The sequence below is a fragment of the Trichomycterus rosablanca genome, chromosome 15 (genome assembly GCF_030014385.1).
Source record: "Trichomycterus rosablanca isolate fTriRos1 chromosome 15, fTriRos1.hap1, whole genome shotgun sequence".
Classification (NCBI taxonomy): Eukaryota; Metazoa; Chordata; class Actinopteri; order Siluriformes; family Trichomycteridae; genus Trichomycterus; species Trichomycterus rosablanca.
The window spans coordinates 6,331,853-6,358,914 of NC_086002.1; the positions used below are offsets into that span (position 1 = coordinate 6,331,853).

General features: G+C 39.8%; 1 protein-coding gene across 4 annotated transcripts in view; it reads right to left on the reverse strand.

Moving 5' to 3' along the window:
- The window catches only part of LOC134329283 (vang-like protein 1), a 48,783-nt gene that overhangs the window by 9,410 nt on the left and 12,311 nt on the right, over nucleotides 1–27,062 (reverse strand). For 3 of the 4 annotated variants that reach the window (XM_063010495.1, XM_063010493.1, XM_063010494.1), the window contains 4 exons: nucleotides 23,498–23,769; nucleotides 13,257–13,392; nucleotides 2,952–3,386; nucleotides 994–1,169 (listed from right to left, as the gene is read on the reverse strand). In XM_063010495.1, the coding sequence (XP_062866565.1) occupies nucleotides 994–1,169; nucleotides 2,952–3,386; nucleotides 13,257–13,392; nucleotides 23,498–23,568 (818 nt within the window). In that variant the 5' untranslated portion in view covers nucleotides 23,569–23,769. The remainder of the gene's footprint in view (nucleotides 1–993; nucleotides 1,170–2,951; nucleotides 3,387–13,256; nucleotides 13,393–23,497; nucleotides 23,770–27,062) is intronic. The other variant, XM_063010496.1, reaches the window with a different exon arrangement.

Sequence of the window (27,062 nt, forward strand, 5' to 3'; positions counted from 1 at the left end):
TGAAGCTACAACACACAACACATCCAAACTTAACGGTTCAATGTAAACCTAAAACATCCAGCGACGATGCGAGGCATCATGTTCTGTCTCAAAGATAAAAACACTCCGTGTTTTGACACGCCCCCTTTGCGTCCACAAAATTGGTTGATTGTTTTCCAAACTCAGTTACCCAAGTCGTGTTTTTAGCTGCTTTACACTGAGACATCTTGGACAGTTTGACTAAGTGATTGCTAACTGAATTGCTGTAGGAGTGCTAGGACCACATCTTAGTGCAAATGACCCAGTATATGTGAGACACTGGAATGCTATGCGAATGAAAAATGTGAAATCACAGCAAATTGCATATTACATGGGAAACGGTTCATTTCATGGCCCGTGGCATGATTTTCACAGCCATGAAATCATTAACATTTCAGGCTGGAAAATCTTCAGAAATAATTGAACGTGCCAACTTTGCATCATTATTATTTTTTCATAGCATATCCAAATACATTCAGCAAAAACACTGACCTGTTAACATAACGCATTTAAGGACAAACAAAGTCCATGACATAGTTTGTTTATTAGGATTTTAACGTCATGTTTTACACTTTGGTTACATTCATGACAGGAACGGTAGTTACTCATTACACAAGATTCATCAGTTCACACAAGGTTATATCGAACACAGTCATGGACAATTTAGTATCTCCAATTCACCTCACTTGCATGTCTTCGGATTGTGGGAGGAAACCGGAGCACCCGGAGGAAACCCACACAGACACGGGGAGAACATGCAAACTCCACACAGAAAGGACCCGGACCGCCCCACCTTGGGATCAAACTTAGGACCTTCTTGCTGTGAGGTGAAAGTGCTACCCACTTAGCCACCGTGCCCCCCCCCCCCAATCATGACATGGACAGGGTTACTTGTACGTTGGTACATTTTCCATATCACATAACTGCTAATCCAGCATACAGAAGGCGGGGAATATTCAGCATGTTTCTGCTTACCTGAGCTGCCCCAGATTGTAGTGTCGTATTTCTCCGTCTGTGTTGCGTGTAACACACAGTGAGAAGCAGGGCTGAAGATGTCTCAGTTCGAGCAGCACTATAGCCAAGTAGTGGATGAACAGCAGAGCGTCGACTAGCGACACTGCGTACTGTACGATGCCCTGGTAGTCCTCGTCCTGTAAATGAAGTACATTTTAATCTTAGGTAACCGTGCACAGCATCTCTTAAGGACAGTGGTTCTCATGTGTCAATCAACGTGCAAGAAAACATTTGAAATCCCATTAAAAGGCCACAATATTTCTTCTCAAAATATTCAAATGACAAAAGCGTACTTAATGCACGGATGCTTAAAATACAGCTGACGTTAATGGGGCATGAATTTCAGTCTTGGGATGTTAATGATTTCAGCAACTGTTCTCTTTCCATCACATAATGTATTTATTTAAATATTAACACCATGTTTACTCATGTAAATTACATAGCAGGGTAGGTTAGTATGTTAGATCTTTGCTCATCAGGTTTCCTCTGATCCCACATGTGCATCCACATTTTATTTTTTGTTTCCAATTTGTTCCGGATATGGACAGTCGCTGTCTTTCCCTCTGGTATTCAGGACATTTATTCAATATGTGTTTTATGATGACAGGAATTTGGCAGGATTCGCAGCATAGGCCAAAACATCAAATAAAACCTTTAGTTTTTTTCTGGGTTGATTGTTGGTCTAATAAGTGTGGGAGAAAAAATGTTAATTTACACTAGAAGTATTAATAATACATTATCAATTACCACTTAGAACCTGTAGATATGCTTAGGGCATGATTGTCATTAGTCATATTCCAATATTCCAAGAATACTGCTACAATGGAATGTTAGTGGAAAGTGGCGTACGTGACAAGAAGTGCGTCAATTACATTGAATGACCTCCAGTTCTAGCTGGTTTACACCAGTTCTTATGTTCTAGCTAAGAAATCTCTGTTAATGATGGAATCATCCAGTCACTGATAAATTAGATTATTAATTTGGTAGGATCATCCATTACTACAGCTATTACTACTACTCTGTGGCCATATTTATTTATCTTTGCACTGTAGACCACTTTATAATGTATACTTTACAATTTATACCAACTTAAAATGTATACCAAACGACATATCCATACTCCATATGTACCCAAAGTCCCTGTTGTTGTACTTGTTTGTATACTGTAAATCTTTATAGTATGTCTCTACCCATCCATCCATTTATCTATCTATATTTCTGACACTCCCTAAAAAGTACATGGAACAGCTGTCCCTGTGTCAGTGTTGGGGGGAGGTACTTTCATCTTATGCTAAGAGGAAATTTGACCAGATGCTCAGATGTAATCTGGGAGCCACTGAAAAACTGTCCGATGAGCTTAGGATGTTCAGAGCTTATGGGCTTAGATGCCGTTGTGTAGGAAAGACGTCCCTGCTTCCACTTTTCATTTGTCCATGTGATCAACAAAGTTAGTCTTCACTGTAATGCACATTATGTATAGCCAATAGTATGTGTATATCTGACCATGAACCTGTTGGACATTAGGAATCTCTTCCCGTTCAGGCAAAACAACATTTGTGAGGTCAGGATCTGATGTTGGACAGGAAGACATGGCTTGCAATCAACATTTCAATTTGTCCCAGAGCTGTTTAATGACGTTGAGGTCAGGGCTCAGTGCAGGCCAGTGGATTTCCTCCACACCACAGTCATCAAACCATGGCTTTATGGTCATTCCTTTATGGTCAGTTACAGACATCCTGAAACAGGAAAGAGCTTCTGAAAGCTGTTGAAAGCATATCATTTATTTAATATAATTAAAATAAGTGTGGATAAAACACCTAAACTTATCATTAGAAGGATGTCCACATACTTTTGGCTTTCAAATCAAACTTTAATTCATGAGTATATTTCTTGATGATTATGACCATTTGACCTCTCACCTGTGTGTCCAGGATGCGCACTCCATAGAACAGCCAATAGGAGAGCACAAGCAAAAACGCCAGCATGGCCAGCAGAGATCGGAACACGAAGATGCGTGGCATGTTCGCCCTGGGAGGCCGAAAGAACAGTGCCCACATGGCTAGCAGCAAAATAAGCAGCTTGAACGCTACAGAAATGAAAAGGCCCTCGCAGGCCGTGCCACACGATCGCAGTCTATCGGGCCACAGCAACCGCGGCAGGACGAGGAACGCGAGTGGAGTGAGGAGCGCCAGCAGGCACAGGATAACGGAGAGGGAGACGGCTAGATAGCGTTTACAGTCCAGACCCACGCTGTCGTCCAGGTCTTTGCTGATGCGCACTATATCCTCCTGTGAGAGTGAGTGCTCCGAGGTTCCTGTGATTGCCGTGGTGGTTTCACCCCAGTTATCATCCTGCTAAGAGAAACATTCCAGAGTTACAGTAGAAAAATGTTTTGGCTATTTTGTTTGCTGCTATATTCAGAGTTACTTTGTAGGATACAAAAAGCAAAAAATAAAGAGTAGAATAAAATCAGCATGTGCAAAGTTTGCCATCGCTTATAATAACCATCTAGTAGACTTTCTTCTATCATTTGGGACTGTTCCTTGCAGAATGTTTCTGGTTCTGAGATTCCTGGGCTATCTTACATAAAAAGCACGTTTAAAATCCCTACACCATTACACTACCCTGTTGTACTCACTAAAGTTTCCTTCAAAGTGCCATCCCAATAAGCTTGGGGTTCATCAACATGTTTTTGGACAAAATGAGACCAGCATTTCTGCTTCTCTTGGTAAGTACTGAATTGTGGAATAATGGGCCGAAATTTGGGGCAGTGGTAGCCTAGTGGTTAGAGCTTTGGGCTATCAATCAAAAGGTTGTGAGTTCGAATTCAGGCTCTGTCATACTGCCACTGTTGGGCCCTTGAGCAAGACCCTTTGCTCCAGGGGCACTGTACAATGGCTGACCCTGTGCTTTGACCCCGGCTTTAAAATGAGCTAAGATATGCCAAAAAAAAAAAAAAAAAAAAAGAAGAATTTTGTTGTACTGTACACGTGTACAGTAGGATAAATAATTCTATCCTATAATGAACTCTGACCTTATCCAAGGACAGAAAGGCTTACATTTCCTTATATATCTGCCTTTGTGACTTCCTGTGTAAGTTGTTGATGTGCTCTAGGACAAATATTTGCAGGCCAGGTACTTTTGAGAAGATTCACCACTGATTTGGAGATAAAGGCTCTCACTGTGGTTCACTGAAGTCCCAGAGCTTTCAACTTTCTTTCTTTCTTTTTACTTTCTTTAGGAACTTCTTTTGATGCTTGTTTCTTGTTTGCTAAAACCCATTAACCTTCTTCACATCCCTACAAAGATTTTATTTAAGTATTGAGTTAAATTCAACAGAGGTGTTCAGAGGTGTGTTTAGCCTGGGTTTGTCTAATCTAAGTAACACCAAATGTAAATTCTATTTCTTTAATCGGTTGAGTAACAATAAAATGGCATATAATAATTTGATATTTAACACATTTTGTTTTACAATCTGAAACAACTTTAGTATGAAGTGCTGCAAATACTTTATAATGGTATTTTCAGTCACCGGTAAATAAATTCCTTATATAACTGTTCTGGCTCATTTCATCTGAGTAAATCCATGTAGCCTCAGACAAGATTCTGCTTTCAAAGAAGAGTTTAATAACTTTATTACGTTACCAGTGAACATAAACAGTAGATGTAAATCTACAAAAGCCTTAATCAGGTTTGAAAATATCATTTATCCTCTATAAAAGTATCAAAACACATTTGACTCCAGCAGTGCCAATGGGGAAATGAGTAAGTAATAGAACCTACACTTAGATGTCTAGACATAATCGAACACCAGTATTACACACTATCATGTTATCATTTTCTCTCAGGTAATATAGATAGATAACATTAGCTTATCACACTTATTCAAGGTGATAAAAATGAATGTAATTTTACATAGACATCCGTCCATGAAGAAAAAATCATGATTTGATGACACACTGTGCTAAAATAGATATAAAACATATTAAATAAAACTATAAACAAATGGAACCAGAGGCTGTGAAACCTCACACTACACGTCTGCTAATCACATTTCCAAAGCAATGCTAAAAAATGACTGTAGTGCTGCAGCAAACACTGAAACACATTAGCCTGCATTTTAATGAGAGGCAGGGATTTAATGGGAAATGGCATAAATAATGCAAAGATGTGTTCATTTGTCTGTATGCCATTACTAAGTAGGCCATATAAAGTATGTTCAGCAGGGGCGGCACGGTGGCTAAGTGGGTAGCACTGTCGTCTCACAGCAAGAAGGTCCTGGGTTCGATCCCCAGGTGGGGCGGTTTGGGTCCTTTTTGTGTGGAGTTTGCATGTTCTCCCCGTGTCCGCGTGTGTTTACTCGGGGTGCTCCGGTTTCCTCCCACAGTCCAAAGACGTGCAAGTGAGGTGAATTGGAGACTGTGTTCGATTGTCCATGACTGTGTTCGATATAACCTTGTAAACAGATGAATCTTGTGTAATGAGTGACTACCGTTCCTGTCCTTAATGTAACCAAAGTGTAAAATATGATGTTAAAATCCAAATAAACGAACAAACAAACAAACATTCAGCAAAGTACCAAACTATTCTCAGCTTACAAAAGGGGCTAAACCGGTCTGAAGTAATGAATGAATGAATGAGTCTGACTGGCTGCTCCAGTTACGGGGCCATAGCAGATAATTCATCTACATATTTGATTTTAAACGTTTTTTAATGCCAAATACCCTTTCCGAAGCAACCTTCCTATTTATCAGAGCTAGGGACCAGCACTAAGGGTGCACTGATATGTCCATGGTCATTTGTTTGTTTATTTGGATTTTAACGTCATGTTTTACACTCTTTGGTTACATTCATGACAGGAACGGTAGTTACTCATTACACAAGATTCATCATTTCACAAGGTTATATCAAACACAATTTTGCATGTCTTTTGACTGTGTGAGGAAAATGGAGCACACAGAGAAAACCCAGGCAGACACGGGGAGAACATGCAAACTCCACACAGAAAGCCCCTGGACCGCCCCACCTGGGGATCGAATCCAGGACCTTCTTACTGTGAGGCGACAGAGCTACACACTGAGCCACCGTTCCGCCCAGTCCATGGTCATCAGTGACTAATTCTTCTCTTCATGATGCACCACAAATGTACAGTAGGACACAGATCTGGACTGCAGGCATTTTACTACATTTGACAAAATGTAAGCGCTGCTGGAGTTTTTAAATATCGTGTCCATTTACTGTCCACTCTATTAGACACTCCTACCTAGTTTGTCCACCTTGTAGAGGTAAAGCCAGGGACGATCGCTCATCTATTGCTGCTGATCTACATCTGTACTGCAGGCATTTTACTACATTTGACAAAATGTCCTAACAACCCTGTCCCAAATGACACCCCCCCCCAAGGATTTAGTGTACCAAGAATACTTTTGGGTTTGTTTTTTCTTGTTGCACCAACTGAAATGTGCTATATCTAAAACACACACTGAATAAAGAAAGTAAATCCATTGGGAGCCGTTTTGTCTGTGGTAAACAGTAAGGATGAGCAACCGACTGAGTCACTTGACTGCTGGGAAAATACAATTTAAAAAAAATGACACACAGAGGCAGAAAATCTGTTCGTCCTGGGGTTTGTCCCAGAACCGTTCTGTTAATTTTAGTTCTCCATGCTTAAATCAAAGAAAACAAACTGTTAAAACCAATGTGTAGAGCAGACGAACCAAAACGAGCCAGTTTAATGCAGACAGTTTAACAATGTTGTATGAAAGAAGCAAATGAACCCAACTAATTCCCCCAAAACAGCAGTAATAACATAGAACTCACATCGAGGTGTGTGTGTGTGTGTGTGTGTGTGTGTGTGTGTGTGTGTGTGTAGTCCTAAAGTAACACGGAAGAGAATGACTGTATGTGTGTATAACAACCATGTCAGGGTTAGTGAGACGCTGGTACAATGTGCAGAGTTGGCAGGGCGCATTATCTGGCCTGAGGGCAGCAGGGTGAAGGAAATGAGAGAAAGAGAAAAGAGTAAGAGTGGAAGAGGGTGGAATGGAAGAATGGGCTTTTTGCATACTACAATAATTATAAGCAGCAATTATACATGTTTTTTTCATGGATTTTATCCAGCCTGTCTCTGAATACAGATATATTCAATCCTATGCACTCACAACCCCTGCCGTATATACACCGATCAGCCAGAACATTAAAACCACCTCCTTGTTTCTACACTCACTGTCCATTTTATCAGCTCCACTTACCATATAGAAGCACTTTGTAGTTCTACAATTACTGACGGTAGTCCATTTATTTCTCTACATACTTTTTTAGCCTGCTTTCACCCTTTCTTCAATGGTCAGGACCCCCACAGGACCACCACAGAGCAGTTATTATTTAGGTGGTGGATCATTCTCAGCACTGCAGTGACGCTGACATGGTGGTGGTATGAGTGTCCACTCACTGTCCACTCTATTAGACACTCCTACCCAGCTGGTCCACCTTGTAGATGTAAAGTCAGAGACGATCGCTCATCTATTGCTGCTGTTTGAGTGGTGGTGGTGGTTTTAATGATGTTATGCCTTATCGGTGTATAACCTTTTAGTTGGCCGAGGAAAAATGCAGGAAACTATAAGCTCACTTCACAAGTGTTTTACTTTTTTACTTGATGACAGATTCCTGCAGAGAGACCCCCACGCCAGGCTCTTAAAATTCCTCCTCCTCCATCACAACTAAACATTAGGTGTTCCCCCTAAACATTAGGTGTTCCCCCTAAACATTAGGTGTTCCTCCTAAACATTAGGTGTTCCCCCTAAACATTAGGTGTCTTACACCTGACATTATTTATGTAGAGTGTCCAACCTGGCTGGTGATGCCTCTAAGACTCTGAAAAAAAAAACTGGGTTTTCAGGGTGGTGGTCTGTTGCATTAGACTGCTGTGCCACACAAGTGCACTAATCTAAAACTCACAAGTGCCAACACAGTGTCACCTATTAGTAGTTAAATGCTTCAAGCTCAAAATAAGAGATTTTATCTTGTTGAACCAGAGCAAATCAAGAAGAGCACAAGGTGATGAAATATTTACAGTTAAACACAGGAGGCACAGGAGTCAAGCAAGCAAGACTCAAAAACACAATGCATCATATCCTTCAGTAGTCACCAGTTATGAAGTATTTATGCATCATGTTCCATTAATGCCTAAAAATAGACTGTCTTTTTCTTCAACCTTTTGTTGTTTTGTGAATTTCCCTGCTGCTTAGTTCATGCAAACCTTGTATTTAAACTGCAAATGTACTAAATCATGACCCGGTTGTTTTTGCTGCGTTGGTTTACTCAGCATTTTAACTCTGGAGTGTCTTTACACATAATGCCTATATTAATTGATGACATTTAAATTAAATTGAATTCATAAACCCATAACTTGTAGGTAAACATTGTGTAGGTGTTACGAACATTTTAATTTCATTTGGGATCAATTAAGTATTTATCTGTCTGTCTGTACGTCTATCTGATTGGACTGAGCTTATAAACAGACCTTTCCATTTTTTCTTGGTAGGGTGTTAAAGCTTTTAAATGCTAAATGAAAAGGTTTTGGGATTAAATGTGAAAAACTGACGAACTGTAGGTGCTCCCATATGGAAGAACAGTGGATTATACATAGAACAAATATTTTAGACATAATCAAGTGATTTTATTTCAACCATAAACCTGCAAAAATCCACTGACCAGTCAGGTTCCTAAAGTCTAAATTAAACATTCCTATGTAACAGCAGTTTTTCTGAACCTAATAAAATCCAATTACAAGGCAGAAACAGAGATGCCTTGGGAAATGGCATGAAAAGAAAGCTTGCCAGACACTTCCGTGGCACAACAAAATGCATTTATTATTTATTTAGTTTTTACAGGTTCAGCATTTGTGAGAAAAGCCCAGTAAGTGTATTTTTTCATCTATACTGTAATACTGTATAGCTAAGATACGCCATACTTAGAGCTTAAAGCCTAACCTATCCCAAAACGTTGTACATGCAGTTGTAATTAGAAATACACCTTATAAGGTATTATGGTGATATGTATGGAATTGAATGAAAATAAACAACAGGAATTCTCAGTAAACAGTAAAAGTGATAAGAGTGAAATTTTGCAAACTACCTTTGGGTGATGTGAGTCATATCACCAGCTTATCTGTGTGTGTGTGTTAAAAATGCAGCAGCACAGCAAGAAATACAGACAACTCATCTTCCTGCCATATAAATAAATTAGCTAAACAAAATACAAATTCAATTTAAAAATGCAGCCATTTAATCCCAGTGTATGATTTGCTATTTGGTTATCCAAGTACGTTACAACAACCTAAAGAAACTAAGAAAACACGGTACAGGTGGCATTGTGGAGTGTAAAGATGTCATAAAAGCCCACGCTTCATCAATTTACATTAACACGAAGTAAAAATAAACTGTAAGTCTAGTGTTGTTAAGAAAACCCACACAATTACTAGCAAAATACTTGTTGCAATACTGCTAATATGCTAATGATGCTAATACGAACCAGCCCACAAAATAAAGTGTACAGACATCTAAACACAACATAATTTCTTTGAGCCACGTGTTTGAAGCTTTAATAAGTAAATGTGTCGGTACATGTTGGACTGATGTATGCAATATTTCAATATTTGGATTTTAGCTGATTTATGCAGCTAATCTATTCTGATGATTTTAATTAGGTCAGTGGAGAGGATCCCTGTATACAACAAATTAGGAACCTACGTTTTAAAGCCATGCAAAGAACTGTCATTAAATGTGGTCCTAAAGCATAAACAAGATGTTACTGCTGGTGCTCAGATGATTCAGTGGCAAACCTAATTATTACATTCAACATGGTTTAACATCACACCCACACCGCCTGACTCCCAGCAGTCCCAGGAAATAATTTCCGTATCATAAACACAGCCATAATGATCTCATCTGGGGTCAGGGAGCACACGAGGCCCAGGAGAGCTGGAGCTCGAGATTCCACTTAGTACTGGTGCATGCTGGTGAATAACAACCACTATTATTTATATACATCATACGTCTACGTGCCTACCTCATGGGGCTCAGAGAGTGGTGAGCTCAGCTCCTGTGATCCAGGTTCGCTCTGTGACGACACTTCCATTTCTGTCCTGATGTGTTTTTAAGTTTCTGTATGTTTTAGCGCTACAGACCGCGACTTTATTGGAGTTAAAATGCCTGCAAATGTGTGCTGTGCAGAGCAAGTGCTACAGGGGCTACACTACATTTTAGTGATATAATAAAAATTCCCATCATGCACTGTGACAGTGTGTGGAGAGAGAGGGCAGGTCACATGGGACGTATGAAGAGTACAGGAGATGTATGTGTGCATATTAAACAAACCGTTTTGCAATCCAAGGAGAACAAAAATAACATAATTAACCAATTAGAGGTCACATGGACGTCTATAATATTAAATAATGTTCTCAGTGCATCTCTTCACCCACCTCTCCCCCAAGCTCTCTCTCTCTCTACCATTCACCAGTGCCTTTCCATTTCATGTTGATTCTTCCATCTGAGAGAACAGAGTGTTTCAGTCTCCTTTGTTCTCTCTCTGAAGCAGGAACTATTAAAAGAAGACAAGGTTTGTGACCTAGTCACTTCAGTCAAGGAAGACCCAAGACTTTTAAGTCTTTTAAGCTCACCAACGACCATTTTTAAAGAGAAAAAGAGAAGCCACAAAAAAAGCTAATAAGGGCCGCTCAGGTGGCGCAGTGGTAAAACATGCTAGAACACCAGAGCTGAGATTTCGAAAACATCGTTTTGAATCTCAGCGGCTACATGAACAATGATTGGCTGTTGTTCACACAGGGTGGGAAAGCCGGACCAGGGTTCCTCATTACTGATGCAGCTACGACCTCTGCTGGCTGATTGATGGCGTCTGTGCAAAGTTGAGGAATAATGTGATCAGGGTGTGACTCTCCGTATACAAAGCCGATCCGCATATGAACTCGCCTCGTGCAGGTGAAAAGATGCAGTCGGTACTGCACACAAGTCGGAGGGGGCGTGTGTCAGTTGTGGCGCTCCTTAGTCAGCAGTGGATGGTAGTATTGGTACAGAGGAAGCATAATGCAATCAGGGTAATTGGATACGACTAGATCGGGGGATTGGGGAAAAATTGCAAAAAAATAAAATAAAATAAAGCTAATAAGTACAATTAAGCCTGGCATGGATCATACTAGAACATGGAGTTTTTTTTCCTGCTTCTAACATCAACTTTGAAGATAAAATGTTCACTTGCTGCCTAATATATCGCCGTGATGAAGAGATAAGCAGTGTTATTCACTTCACCTGTCAGTGCTCATAATGTTATTCCTGGTTGGTCTGTGTATATAAATCTCACAAAAATTAGTTCAAAATGTATTGTTACTGATAAAATGTGTCATTGTTTAGCTGTAGATGTTTTTCTGTTGTATAAAATTCTTTTTGAAGAAAAGCAGGTTTGTCTTTTACAAAAGCAGATACAATAAAAGCAGTTTTTGCATTACTGTGTGCGGACTGTACATTTGGTTACAATTTACACATCATTAAGACAGGAAAATTAAATCCTCTCTGATGGAACAAGCTGACTCCAGTCTAACAGTCTGTGTGACTGGACTGGCTTCCGGAGGAACTCTCTTTACATCGTATTAGCTACATTAATTATAAAAACACAACCCACTTAAGCTCTACACAGCTCTCATGTCTGGTGCATTGCGTCTCGGGATGCAGCTGTCTGTGCTGCCCAATGTCTGACCTCAACCACTTTCCTTTTTATTAGCGGACATGAAGATTTTACTAGAGATGCATGGGTACCGATACTGGTATCGGGTATTTGCCCGATACCGCGCTCATTAACTTGTACTCGTAAATGAGGCTCCGATACTAAACATCCGATACCGTGTGCCTAGTGCACGTTGCTGCGTTATGCCTAGTTCGCACGACACGATTTTAGCCCTGATTTTCGCTCGGCGACTGGTCGCCGCTAGATTTGCCGGCTCGGGAGCAACTCGGCGTTCGCTCGGCGATCAAAACTCGGCTCTCGGTCGCTAAGTGTGAACTATCCAACAACTCGATCCGACCGGCTCACCGAGCGCTCGAGTTTTCTAGCACGTCAGATATCTGATCTCAGATGTGCGACTGGGAATGAGTGACATGTCGAACAGCCAATGAGAACGCAGGATACGGTGTGAGGGGAAACGCAGGAGAGGAGTGTAAACAGGTGGGATAATATAGTTTATATCAGAATACACCGGCACACACACACGTTTTACAGTATTTCTGACCTGATCGTTCTCTACAAAACATAACAACAAAACACCAACATTGCAAAAATATTTATTAACCTCCAACTCACTACAGAACAATCCATGCTGTTCGTGTTGCCAAATCCACTCAGATTCATTTATTTTTCCTCCTTGATTTCATCACGTCAGCGCACAAACACTTTGATCACTCGCTACTTGTTGACGTGCATTTTTGGACGTGGTATCATTAAACTTCTCGTCACTTCTCACGTGTTTTTGTTTTAAAAAAAATGGTATTCTAAATAGGTATTGGTATCGGTATCGGCAAGTACAAAAATACATGTACTTGTATTTGGTTGGGAAAAAATGGTATCGATGCATCCCTAGATTTTACAGTGCACTGCCATGAACTAGAGTTCATTTGCTACCCTGCCTATGGACACTATCTGTACAATCAGGGTAGGCATGCTGGTTTCCTGCTAGAAGCAATTTGGTGTGTCTCCTACCCTCATTTTTACATTTACATTTTCAGCATTTAGCAGACGCTGTTTATCCAAAGTGACTTACATTATACAGTCAAAGCAATTAAGGCTTAAGGGCCTTGCTCAAGGGCCCAACAGTGGCAACCTGGCCGTGGTGGGGTTTGAACCAGCAACCTTCTGCTTACTATCTCAGTACTCTAACCGCTAGGCTACAACTGCCCTACAAAAGCTTCTTTACTTTGACATTTATGGCATTTAGTAGACAATTTTATCCAAAGCAACTTACAATTGTTACCAAATACAAATGCAAGCAATTAAAGGTTAAGGGCCTTGCTCAGGGGCCCGGTGCAGACAGCCCCTCACTAGCCATGTGTACCCAACTGTACCAAAACAAAACTCTTATTTTTCACCAGTTCACTGATGGTGTAAAAGTGTCTACCAACACGTAGATGGTGGGACAGATCCAGGTCACCACGTCTCACCTGTGTTTCATCTCCTCGCATGGACTGATCTCCTAACAGCGGTTCTGCAGGAGGGGCGTTGATGGTGACAGATTTCTCTGAGCGACTGCTGTCTTTACTACGAGCCTTGTGTCGCTCTCTGTCTCTGCTGCGCTCCCTGAAACACAGTTACAAGTGTGACAGTCAGTGTGCAAAATATGAACTACCCAAATATTAATGCTATAAATGACATCAATAAAACATTTATTTACAGTATTAATCCCTTAAAATTTTTTTTATTATTTCATCCGTTAAACCATTTGGTGGTTTATTTCAACTGTTAGCAATGGGTGTGGCTATAATACCTGGACTAAGTAATTAGAAGGAGTGTCTACATACTTTTTTAATCATTTAGTAAATAATAAAGCTATTGTTTATATTCATTATATCTCCTTTTATTTATTTATTTGATTTTATTTTGTTATGCATTTTGTCCCTTTTTCTCCCTGATTTTTAGCACATTCAATTTTTACCCAATCGCGTTGTGCTTTCTCTCTACTGGTGCTGAGGAGAGAGAGACTGACACACGCCCCCTTCGACACGTGTGCTGTAACCGACTGCATCTTTTCACCTGCATGAGGCGAGTTCATATGCCCATTAGCTTTGTGCACAGAGAGCCACACCCTAATCAGCATTAATCTCCAACTCTGTGCAGACACCATCAACCAGCCAGCAGAGGTCGTAATTTGCTCAGTTACATATAATTATTATTTTTTTTTTTATAATAATCACTTTAACCTGTTTAGAGTTGTAGTTGGTCCGGCACCCCTAAAAAAGACTGTCCGCAAGACAGGAGAACGTCCTGGTCAGGACACCAGGAAAAATGTAAAGCAGTCAATTCACTACTATGAGTAGAAATTTGATCCTAGAATGGCAGATACACACCCTGAATAGTTTGATTACTGGTCTAATGTGCAGTTCACTCAACTAAATTTCCTAAAATGTGGTCTTGTGTTAGTTTCACTTATATCAGTTAACTGCAAAAATCCTTTTTAATTTTTTAGATCATATTCGTGTTTTACCACCACTTTATCCTGGTCAGGGTTGCAGAGGGGCTGTTTTCCCCAGAATCACTGATTGAGCGCAATGTCACACCCCGGACAAGACACCAATGCATCGTTCCCCCTTACAGACATAGCCAATCATGACTGTATGCAGAAGCCTGACAGCACCACTTGGGATTCAAACCCCTAGATTTACATCAACAGTTGCTATTATTCAATTAACTATATAATAAAGATGACTAGGGACAGTGGTAGCCTAGTGGGTAGAGCCTTGGGCTATCAACCGAAAGGTTGAGAGTTCGAATACCAGCTCTGTCATGCAGCCACTGTTGGGCCCTTGAGCAAAGCCCTTAACCCTCTCTGCTCCAGGGCGCCTTATGGTGGCTGACCCTGCGCTCTGACCCTGCGCTCTGACCCTGCGCTCTGACCCTGTGCTCAAGAATTTCGTTGTACTTTACATCTGTATTTGTATATATGACAAATAAAAGCATTCTGTTTCTATATTATCAGTAGTAGTATAATAATAAAAAGTCACATTCTGTCTTTTGCGATGCCACATGTATAATTATTGCCATAACTGGCAAGAGTTTAAAATCCACTGCTTTACAATCATTGCATAATAAGTTTTACCATTTTTGGTAAATATTCTACTGCCCAGTCCTCATAATACGCAATTCAACATTTTACAAATTTCATTTGGATTTGACGTTAGCTCCAGACAATCAGTGTCTAAAAGTGTGTATTAATTAGGAACGCTTGCTTCCATTATAGCACTGAGCATTTTCTTTTCTTGACGCACTAACGTAGGCAATATTGTTAGGGGAAAAGCACCGTCCTGAATAGCTGCTATTGTGAACGCAGACTATAGTAGTGTATGGCTAAAGGGCTGAGGCAGCAGTTACAGATGTCTGGTATTTATTAGGTTCTTTGTCGCTGCCTGATGTGCAAATCCGTGTTTTTCATTCATGGATAAACACGGAGCAATTCAGCTTAGATACAACAGAATGCAAACTATGCAATCAGTAAAGCAACATAATCCTCATGAGTCTGACTTTTCATTGACTCGGTTTACTTATTTATCTGAAACATGCACATGTACACACACGTACACGTACACACACATGTACACACACACGTACACACACACGTACACACACACATTATGAGCAGAAACGAATAAGTACACATTCATCCTTCTTTAAAACACTATGGTAAAAATGTTTGTTTATTAGGATTTTAACATCATGTTTTACACTCATCATTTATGACAGGACAGGCAGTTACAGGTTACACATGATTCATCAGTTCAAGATCAGTGTCAAACAGACAATTTTGTATCTCCAATTTACCTAAAAGAACCTAAACAGACAAGAGGAGAACATGCACACTTCACACAGAAATGACCTGGACCGCTCCACCTGAGAATCAGACCCAGGGCCTTGCTGTGAGGCGCCGGTGCTACCCTGACAAAAAGTTAACATTTTGTTATGCATTTCTCCCGATCTTTAATGTGTCCAATTTTTACCCAATTGCGCTTTGCTTCCTCTCTACTGGTGCTGACCCCTGCCCCGATTGAGAAGAGCAAACTGACACACCATGTCCTCTCATATACTGGTCAATGGTTAGTACATAAACCTGTCAGAAATATGGGTAACATTAAAATAATATCTACTGGGTTTATGTAGTTCTATATGAATTCTATATTAAACATAAAATTATATATAAATATTTTATTCCTTTGGTGCCATGATATGGTGCCAAACTGCAACTAGTCATAGAAACACTTTGCATGTTCTTGATGCGTCCATGTTAATTTTTTTTATAGCTTCACCACTTTCCTCATGCCTTCCAAATCATGCCAGTATGTGGAATGGATGCTAAATTGCTCTAGGTGTAAATAGCTAAGAGTTAACGTATGGTAAGATAAATCGTGCATGGTACATCTTGAATCTAGAACTGTTCTTCAGTCTTACAGAACACTTTATGAGGAGAAATGCTTGTCAGGAAAACAATTACACAAAGCTCACTGCCAAAACAGCTGTTTTGATGATTTAAGAAGATGAAACTCAATGGCAGAAGCTTAACAGTGTTGTTCACCACTTCTTCCCAACTAAGCTGGCAAAGCTTGAAAAAATCACTCTATAATTGAGAGGGAAATTAATCAAGATGTTTAAATTAGTACTGGCGGTAAAACTTGCCAAAAGCAAATCAAACTGATTAAATGATAATAAATTATGGGTAGTATTTTTTCCGAAGTAAATACAGATTAAGTGTCTAGGTTCCCTGTAAAAGTATGCAGCGCCTGGGTGGAACATGAGCTTGTTTGACATCCCATTCCAAAACCCTGGGCAGTGAGTCTTAGTTACAAACACACACACACACACACACACACACACACACACACACACACACACACACACACACACACACACACACACACACACACACACACACACACACACACACACACACACACACACACTTCTGAGGTCTGCCAAAACAACTGGCTCACAATCAACATTTCTAACTAATCCCAAAGTTGTTAAGGTTAAGATCAAGAGGTTTACATCAGGACCACTGAAGTTCTTTCACAACAAATCCATCAAACCGTGTCTCTTTGGATCTTATTTTGTTTACAGGGACACAGTCATGTCAAAAAAGGTAAATGGTTCTCACCAGACCTAAGCCATCAACCTAAACTCATATGATTAATTTAATAGAACTGATTGTATTTTGTAGTTTTAACTGTCCTGTTTTCTTTTTGTCATGGTTTAAAAGGAACTGCAAAAGCTTTTGGCCATGAGCCCAGATCTATCAAGGCTTTATAAAGCCTCACTGGTAAGCTTCACCTGAGAGATTTAAATAATGGAATGACGGATATGACAGCGATGAGGATTGCGCAAAAGAAAATAGGAAAAGCCAGTTAACAAGGGCGTGGTAAAAACAAACTGGTACACGGAGCAAAGCCATTTTTCTTTGCTGTAAACCAAACCAACAGTTATTTAATAGAGTCTGTGGAAGACAAATCATCACAAAGTGCTCCTAATCCTGTATTCATCAGAGGAGACTGTACAGTTTGATTAATGGTGTTTGACTTCCAGCATTGATTCCAAATACCAGCATTAGAGTATAGAAGATGTGATTGCTGAGGGGTTTGTGCTCCTGCCAGCATTTTTCACATTTTGGACAACATTCTAAGCATATTCACTTCGAGAAGCTTCACAAACGTCTAGTCATTAATCAATGTGGAGCTAATAAATCTCCATGTTGAGTCTCGCTTTAGCTGCATTGTACTGAGTTTCCATGCCAACTTAAGCATCTGTGAAAGACTGCTGTTCATCTAAACCCACCATGTTAACAGTTCCTTCTGAGAGATAAGCCTGTTCGCCAACAACTCCCAAAGATTTCTGCAATCATGCTAGTGATACTACAACCCCTGGCAAAAATTATGGAATCACCACTCTTGGATGTTCTGTCAATTGTTTAATTTTGTAAAAAAAAAAAAAAAAATCACAAACATGCCACAAAACTATCATTTTTCAAAATGTCAACTTTCTGGCATTAAGAAACAATAAAAAAAAGAAACAAATATAATAGTTGTGGTCAGTCACAATTGCTTTTTTTAGATCAAGTAGAGGAAAAAAATATGGGATCACTCAAATCTGAGGAAAAAATTATGGAATCACTCTGTAATTTGCAGTTTAAAAACAAAACATCTGCAGCAGATTAGATTTGCTAATTATTCTTCAGTTTAAAAAGAGTGCTTACACCTCGGAGAGCTGTTGCACAAAGCAGATTGTCATGAATCATGGTTCCAAGACAAGATATGTCAGTTGAAACAAATGAGAGGATTATAAAACTCCTTCAAGAAGATAAATCATTGTGGAATGTCGCAAAAGATGTTGGTTGTTCCCAGTAAGCTGTGTTTAAAATCTGGACCAAGTACAAACAAAATGGGAAGGTTGTAAAAGGGAAGCATACTGGTAGACCAAGTAAGACATCAAAGCATCAAGATAGAAAACTTAAAGCAATATGTCTTGAAAACAGAAAATGCACAACAAAACAAATGAGAAACAAGTGGCCGGAAAGTGGAGTCAATGTCTGTGACTGAACTGTAAGAAATCACCTAAAAGAAATGGGATTTACATACAGAAAAGCCAAACAAAAGCCATCATTAACACCTAAAAAGAAAAGAACAAGGTTAAAGTAGGCTAAAGAAAAGCAATCGTGGACTGTGAGTGACTGGATAAAAGTGATCTTCAGTGATGAATCGCAAATCTGCATTGGGCAAGGTGATGATGCTGGAACTTTTGTTTGGTGTCTGTCCAATGAAATTTATGAAGATAACTGCCTAAAGAAAACATGTTAATTTCCACAGTTGTTGATGATATGGGCCTGCATGTCGGGTAAAGGCACAGGGGAGATGGTCTTCAATAAATGCCAAAGTCCACATTGAAATTTTGGACGCTTTTCTTATTCCATCAGTTGAAAGGATGTTTGGTGATGATGACTTCATTTTTCAAGATGATAATGCATCTTGCCATAGGGCAAAGGACGTGAAAACTTTCCTTCAAGAAAACATATAATGTCAATGGCATGGCCTGCAAATAGTCCAGATCTCAATCCATTTGAAAATCTCTGGTGGAAATTGAAGAAAATGGTCAATGACAAGGTTCCAACCTGCAAAGCTGATCTGGCAACAGCAATAAGAGACAGTTGAAGGCAGATTGATGAAGAATACTGTTTGTCATTAGTTAACTCCATGCCTCAGAGAGTTTAAACCATTATAAAAGCCAGAGGTGGTGCAACAAAGTAATAATGGTGCAGTGTTTTCTAATGATTCCATAATTTTTTCCTCAGATTTGAGTGATTCCATATTTTTTTCCTCTACTTGATCTAAAAAAAAGCAATTGTGACTGACCACAACTATTATATTTGTTTCTTTTTTTATTGTTTCTTAATGCCAGAGGGTTGACAGTTTGAGAAATGATAGTTTTGTGGCATGTCTGTGATTTTTTTTTTTTTCTACAAAATTAAACAATTGAAAGAACATCTTCCAAGAGTGGTGATTCCATAATTTTTGCCAGGGGTTGTATATGACAACTGATCATCAGTTGTGCAAAATGTAAGGATAACTTAGTAAACACAAACTGAATTGGATTACCAATAAATACTACAAATAACTGGTACATACATTCACTGACTATTTTACAAACTATACCTACCATACAGATAAAGGACCTCTACCAACTAGTAGACCTAATCACGTTATCTGACCATTCCTGGTTATCATTATTTAAGGCCATCATTTTAAAAAATGCAAAAGAAAATACAACTCCAATAAATTATTTATGTTTTACAAGTGTTTTACAGGCTATGAATAATTGAAAATGCATCAGATCAAGCATAGGATCAAAATGTGCCCCATATAGTGTATCACTGTATTAAAAAAAAACTGAATTAAAAGTAAACCAGTTAAAATTACTAATATAATGTAATTTAAAGACTAGACCCACAACCATTCATAATCAAGGACACGTTTAACATTCCTACGTAATATTATCCATCCATTTCATTTCATACATAAATCCTCTACAAAAGTGGCTGAAGGACACAGACTAATTCAGTGATGATTGAAGGTGAATTTTAAACTTTTAAGCCCTCTTTGTCATTAAAGGATTAGTCCTTAACATGTGAACATATAATGAACTTAGCTTCCTGTGTAAATCCCATCAGGGAGCATATCATTACAATTAGGCAAATCAAAAAGCCACATTTTCCACTTGTGGCCAGTTATATGGAAACAAAAATGAATGTATTTACATTTTACATAATGACTATTTTTATAAATAAATAAATATAAATAAACAATCAGAGCTTTTCTGAACTGGTTTTACTGAAACCTACATTTTTCTGAACATTTTCAAATAAATTAACAGCAATTAATTGCAAAAGCGTGAGGAAAAGAAAACCAGTCTGAGCAGCAAATGATTTTAAAACGTTTTCTACAAATGTTACAGCACAGTTAATTATATTTGATTGAGTGGATTTGGTTTCCATGGAGAAGATGAATCCTGGGATTTTAAAGAGTGATAAAGATGTAGAGGTTTATATTTACAAAACAAATGGAAAAATTAAATGATGTTATTAGACATAAATTATTTTAATAGTTTAAAATTACATATTTAGGGGATCTTAAAAATGATACACTGTGCAGCCTGTGTGGTTTTGTTTCAAAAGATTAATTGGAAGCTCTGTGAACGATTTCACAATGTACCAGTTCAAAGCTCCACATTTAGTGTGTGTGTGTGCGTGTGTGTGTGTGTGTGTGTGTTCCAAAAGCATCTACAAGTAGGGCCAGGTAGTAAATTATTTGCCACCCAGATGCTCAGGGTTATCACCCTGAAGAATAAATTATGGTGAAACCAGGAGAACCAGTTTCAGGTTGCAATCTTACAATGATTCATGATCTATTTCTCTGTGTGTGTGTGTGTGTGTGTGTGTGTGTGTGTGTGTGTGTGTGTGTGTGTGTGTGTGTGTGTAGGATTAGGATAACAATTATGTAAAGGTATATTTCTTTAGTTTTGAGTGCGAGTGAGTGATGAGACTCAGAATCCACTACTGATTTTGATTTTACACTTTATAACATATAAACCATCATTAAAAATATATCTGAGATTTTATATTTTATTTTTAGTTTCTGTAGAGATGTGAACTGAGAGGTGTGCTTTACAAACTCTTTATATATACTGTATATATATATATACGTATATATATATATATATATATATATTTAATCTCCCCTTTTTTCTCCTGACTTTTGCACGTCCAATTGCCCGATTGCGTCACGATTCCTCTCCACTAACGCCTACCTTAATGCTAACCCACGCCCCCTCTGACACATGGGCAGCAGCCGTATGCATTTCGTCACCCTCACTAGGCGAGTGCATATATGCGAATCAGCCCTGTGTACCGTGAGACACACCCTGATCCACACTCCTTCCCTGCCTCTGTGCAGGCGCCATCAATCAGTCAGCAGAGGTCATAGTGCATCAGTCACGAGGAGTCTTTATCCGGCTTAATACCCCACCCCTATATGAACAACGGGCCAATCGTTGTTCGTGTGGCTGCTCAGCCCAGCAAAATGGCAGAGCTGAGATTTGATACGATGTATTCGAGATCCCGGCTCTGGTGTGCTAGCGTGTGTTTTTACCACTGTGCCACCTGAGCGGTCTGCTTTACAAACTCTTAAGACTAACAAAACACACTGCATTTTATTCCAAGCTGCATAAAACTACAATACAGGATGACTTTGTTAAGTCACCAAGGAGTTTCTGTGAACAGGGTCCAAATTTAAGCATGTCTCGCCTCTTTAATTATTAAAAAGAGACTTAAAAGAGATTTGTTCAGGAAAGTATACCAGGGACATGACAAACTAGATGAACTGAAAAGTGTCTACTGTAACAGTGGATTTTTGGGCAATGTATTTATATTTTTTAATTATAAGGCCATAAAATGTTGTGTAAAATGGACAGGAGTTAACACGTGCACTTTGAACGGTTTGAGACTTAGCAAGTGTTCAATGCACTGTGTTGTAACACATTCACCTCATCACCAGTATTAAAATGATCTGCAATTTGAGCCTCAGTAGCTCCTCTGTTGGTCCATGTAAGACACTGTATGCTTCATGCTTTCTGGAATCAACTAGACATGTGTGTGGCTTGTTTCTTCTCAGACTACTGTCCGTGGGTACTCTCCAGAGCACCCCAAAAACCCAGGCATCTGGTCATTATGATTTGGCCCTTATTAACGTCCCTCCAGTCTCATATCTGCTGCATGCAACTCGTGAACTACAAGTAACAAGCTTCAGCCTAACATTTAATACATACCCAAGTATCTTTTTCTTCGGCTGCTCCCGTTAGTGATCCAGATTATTGATTTGGCACAGTTTTTACGTCGGATGCCCTTCCTGACACAGCCCTCCCTATTTATCCGGGCTTGGGACCGGTACTACAATGCACTGTATGCATCCTAACGGCAAGGTGTATATTAAAAAAACACCAGTACTATAACGGGGAAGGGGTCCTGGCTACAGCGCTGTGAGAAAGTTTCAAATACCTTTAGCTTTAGAGTAAAAACAGGTGCCACTGTGAGAAAGAAAAAAAAGTTGTAGGGATCAGTATCAAGGGCCTTCAGCACCTGTGAACTACTGCCTTCGTGAACCTGTCAGTCACAGCCGTTTAACTACTGACAGACAAATAGCCCAAAGAAAAAGAGAGAATAAAGGGGAGGAAGGGGGGAAGAGAAAAATGGAGAAACATGACATTTGGCATGCATGAATCAGAAAGGTATTATTAGGTCTATCCTAACTTTAGGCTAAACATCTGTTGACCACATCATTTCAAGTTGGAGGTTAATAAATATTTTTTGCAATGCAGCGCTGGTATGATGGTTTGGCATGGACGATAAGATCACAAATACTGTGACGCTTGTGTGTGTGCCGATGTATTCTGATAGAAACTATATTATGTGCCTGTCCATCGTTTTTACATCTTCTCCCCCGGGTTTCACCTCACCCTGTATCTGGCATTCTCATTGGCTGTAGTTCGACATAGCACTCATAGCACGTGAAAATCAGGGCAAAAATTGTGTAGTCTGAACTAGGCATTGCACGTCTTTGGACTATGGGAAGAAACCCCCACAGACACGAGGAGAATGTGCAAACTCCACACAGAAAGGACCCGAACTGCTCCACCTGGGAATCGAACCCAGGACCTTCTTGCTGTGAGGAGACAGTGCTACCCACTGAGCCACCATGTCACCCTGAATTTTGCTTAAAATGTCAACTACTGTGGTTAAGTTAGATTTAGCCATTATTTAACATTCTAGCTAGATATAACTTGTAATTTAGGAATTTGTCCTTGTTTTACAAGTTTGATTAAAGCAATCTAAAATGAACCTGGGAAGCAAATGAACATGTACAGTAAATTTTCTACGTTTGGAGTTTATCGGCCTCGTCATAAATTAGCAGAACGTATATCATCAGAATGTGGTCACACTGGTGCATTTGTTCAAAAAATGTGACCTTTGCACAAAAATGTCTTGACCCATGTATGAAATTTTACTAGAAGCTGGTTCTGCTTATTACTTACAAGTATATAAAAAAGATTTTTTTTACTTTTAACCACTTTTACGTGTCACCTTAATACTGGATCTTACCCATGCCTGTGGGAGCCTCTCGATCGGCCTGAGTGGTATGAATATCCGGAGTAGGTGGACTCAGTGTCCATCGTACGGGTTTCCCGCCCCAGCGATGTGCCGAGGGCTTCGCGGAGGTTGCTCGGCTTGTTGGTGAGCAGTCGTAGCGGGAGCTTATGGGCAGTCTTATCGGGCAGAAGGTGAAGCTCACTCAGGAGGTTGGTGGAGACTGTGCACTGTCGAGTCTCAATCTTGGATTCGAGCCTTGAGGCTCCCAACCATCAAGCATCAACCTGAGGGGAAGAGCAACAGAGCAGATTATTATTAAAATAATGTTATACACAATAATCATCAAGTGACGATAACTTTGGCCAAATCAGAAATGAACAAACACTGCATGTTTCTTGTATGAAAAACTAGGAATGGCAGAGATTTGGTGTTCCACTGTTAACATGGTAACTACAAACCCCAATTACAGACAAGTTGGGACATTTTGTAAAATGTGAGGGTTCTTCAAATTATGAGGGTTCTTCAAAAAGTTTCCGCACTTTTAAAACTCTATTTATTAAGAATTTCAAAAACAAGCCGCTCAGGTGGCGCAGCGGTAAAAGCGTGGTATCGAATCCAGCCTTGCTTTACCGGTTCGAAGCTGAGTGGCTATATGAGCAACGATTGGCCGGTTGCTCATATGGGGGGTGGGACAAAGAACCGGATGTGGGTCTCTCTCTGTCAGAATGCGATTGCGTTCTCTGCCGGCTGATTGGAGGCGCTTACACAGAGATGGGAGAGGGTGCCCTTAGGGTGTGTCTCTCCACATGCAACGCTGGGTGGCGCCAAACTCGTCAATGTGTGGGTGGCAAAGATGCATCTGGCTGCTGCTCGTGTTTCGGAGGGGATACGGGTTAGCTTCAATCACCTCCGTCAGGGCAGGGTTCGGCATAGACAGAGAGGAAGCACGATGCTAATTGAACAATTGGATGCGCTAAAGGGGGAGAAAAAGGGGTAAAAAAAAAAAAAAAAGAATTTCAACAAATACGTCACTCTTCCACATAATCACCTTCTGATGCATTTTTCCCAGCATTGTACCAACTTTGTAATGCCACTAGCATCATCACATGAAAATCTTCTTTCCCTTAAAGCCTCTTTGAAAAGGTGGAAATCAGATGGTGCTAAATCCGGACTATTAACATCTCTTAGTCTCTCAGACACGACAAATTACTGCTCCTCCCACCCTCACCGCTTCCAACCAAAATATAAAACCTCGCAATTGTTTGGGAACTGAGGACACTCATTGTTACAGTTTTGCTTGATACAAAACTTCATCTGCTCAACAGTCTGTGGACACCATTGTCTGATTCTCATGTTTATAATATGAAGCTATCAAGCTACGTTAATGTAGCACGTGCAGACTGAGGCCTGACATTGTCTAGCTGAAATAACCATGAACTTCCCTGGAAAAAGATGTCTCCTTGATGGCGGCAGACGTCTCTCTAAAATCTCAATATACGCCTCTGTGTTAACGGTTCTATCACACATTGGCAAGTCACCAACACCATGGGCACTGAGGCTCCCTGTATGAATCTGTCACTGACCGGTGTGAGATCCAGCCTGAGGCTTGACTTATATGATCTGTAGGGGGACTGAGCTTTGAATAAAATAGTTATATAATACACTGATTAACATTTTACTTAATATGCATTAGACAGTTGTGGTATAGCCACAGTTTTACTCATTATTTAGACTCATAGCGGATTCCCTGGCACCTATGAATGGACACCCAGTTTGGGAACCACTAATGTGGTGCACGTTTGACTTCTGACAGAGCGTTTTTACAAAATATAAATTAGGATGATTTTACTTTCCTAAAGTTTATATTCCACATCATACAGGTGGTGGCCAATCAGGAAGAAGATTTACCTCTTTGTGTCTTTAGTCTGATAGTGATTTACCAGGCCAGGTTTTTGCTATTACTCTTAGTGTTGTTATGATGTGTAAGTGTGTGTGTAAGTGTGCAGTGGAGTGCAAAACATCTCTCTGTGGCATAACGTAATGCTGTGTATGCTTTAACCCTGATTAATAGTTTCTTTTTAAATTGAATTTCACAGTAAATGTAAAGCTGTGAGCAGAAGAAGTGTAAGGAGTCTCAGATTGTGAATGGATTACAGAACTGAAGACTCGGCTGCAGACCGAGCGTAATTCTGCTGGTTTTACGACTGTGGCTGAACATGAAGGTTCAGGCAGGAACAAACATGATGAGCCATGCCCAAACAGTGATGTGTGAATGTGTGTGGCATGCCAAACGTCTACTGTAGGGTTTGTGTGTGTGTTGCCTTCAAACACCAGTCACACCCCCTTCACAACACACAGCCATGCTCCAGAGTCAGAGACAAATAAAGGTTGTTGGATGGATTTGATTCCTTATTTTTAACATAAGATGACAGTTTTTAAAACATTCTAAATCGAGTATTGGTCAAATTCAGTCATAAAACAAAAGTTGGCATTAATTTTAAGCTTACTAACTTAATTTTAAAATGCATAGTTGTGTTTTGTCCAACTACCACCTTCAGTTCAGAGGGCAGATGTAGCCTAGCAATTAAGGTGCTGGACTAATAATCAAAAGGTCACTGGTTCAAGCACCACAACTGACAGGTTGCCACTGTTGGGCCCCTGAGCAAGGCCCTTAACCCTTAATTGCTTAGACAATATACTGTCACAGTACTGTAAATCGCTTTGGATAACAGCGTCTGCTAAATGCTGAAAATGTAAGTTCATTTACCCCAAAGTTTCCTTTTTTCACTATAGCTCCACTGGCCACACATTAGTCTGACTGTCAACTGGTTAATCAATCAACTGTCAATCTGACTGTCAAATGGTTGTCTGTCCTCTAATAACAATAACACTGGCTTCTACACAATCGGAAATAGAAGTACAGTATTATAATGTACTTTTGTTGTTTTGGGTGGTATCTTCAGGGGTGCGTATTTTGTACCATTAGTTTTACTGATGTTAACTGAAGTAATAAACTGTAATTGACTGTTAAGTGAAGCATTAACTGATTAATCATCAATGCTGTCGACTACATTTTTAGTTTTCTTTACAACCAATTCATAAAGCAAGGCAAGCATGTGTTGCAAAGTTTGGGCACCCAATAAACACAGTTAGCCCTGCCTGTGTCCGTTATACAGTTCTGTGTAAAAAAATCCACTGCTGGCTGGTCAAAAAGAAGAGGCCTGTGACTGCACATGTGCCAGAAGGGGGCGAGTACTAGCCTGCGTCTCTCCTCGATCAGTGCAGGCTGCAATAGGGAATGGGAAACGACTAGAATATGAAAATAAATTAGCATTAAGTGATTTTTGCCAACGATTGTTCTTTTTTATTGCCAAGCCTTTTAAATTATATTTAATGCAAGATACAAAGATCATTAAAGAGATGCAGATGGGGTATGTGGAGACGACACTACCGTTGAGGAGACAGAAAACTGAATGCTCATTATAGACAAATTTTTTAAAATATGTCAGTAAATCTTTCTGAGATAAACAAGGATTATGGGAGAATCCCTCAGGAAAGCTAGAAGTAAGCTCCAGTG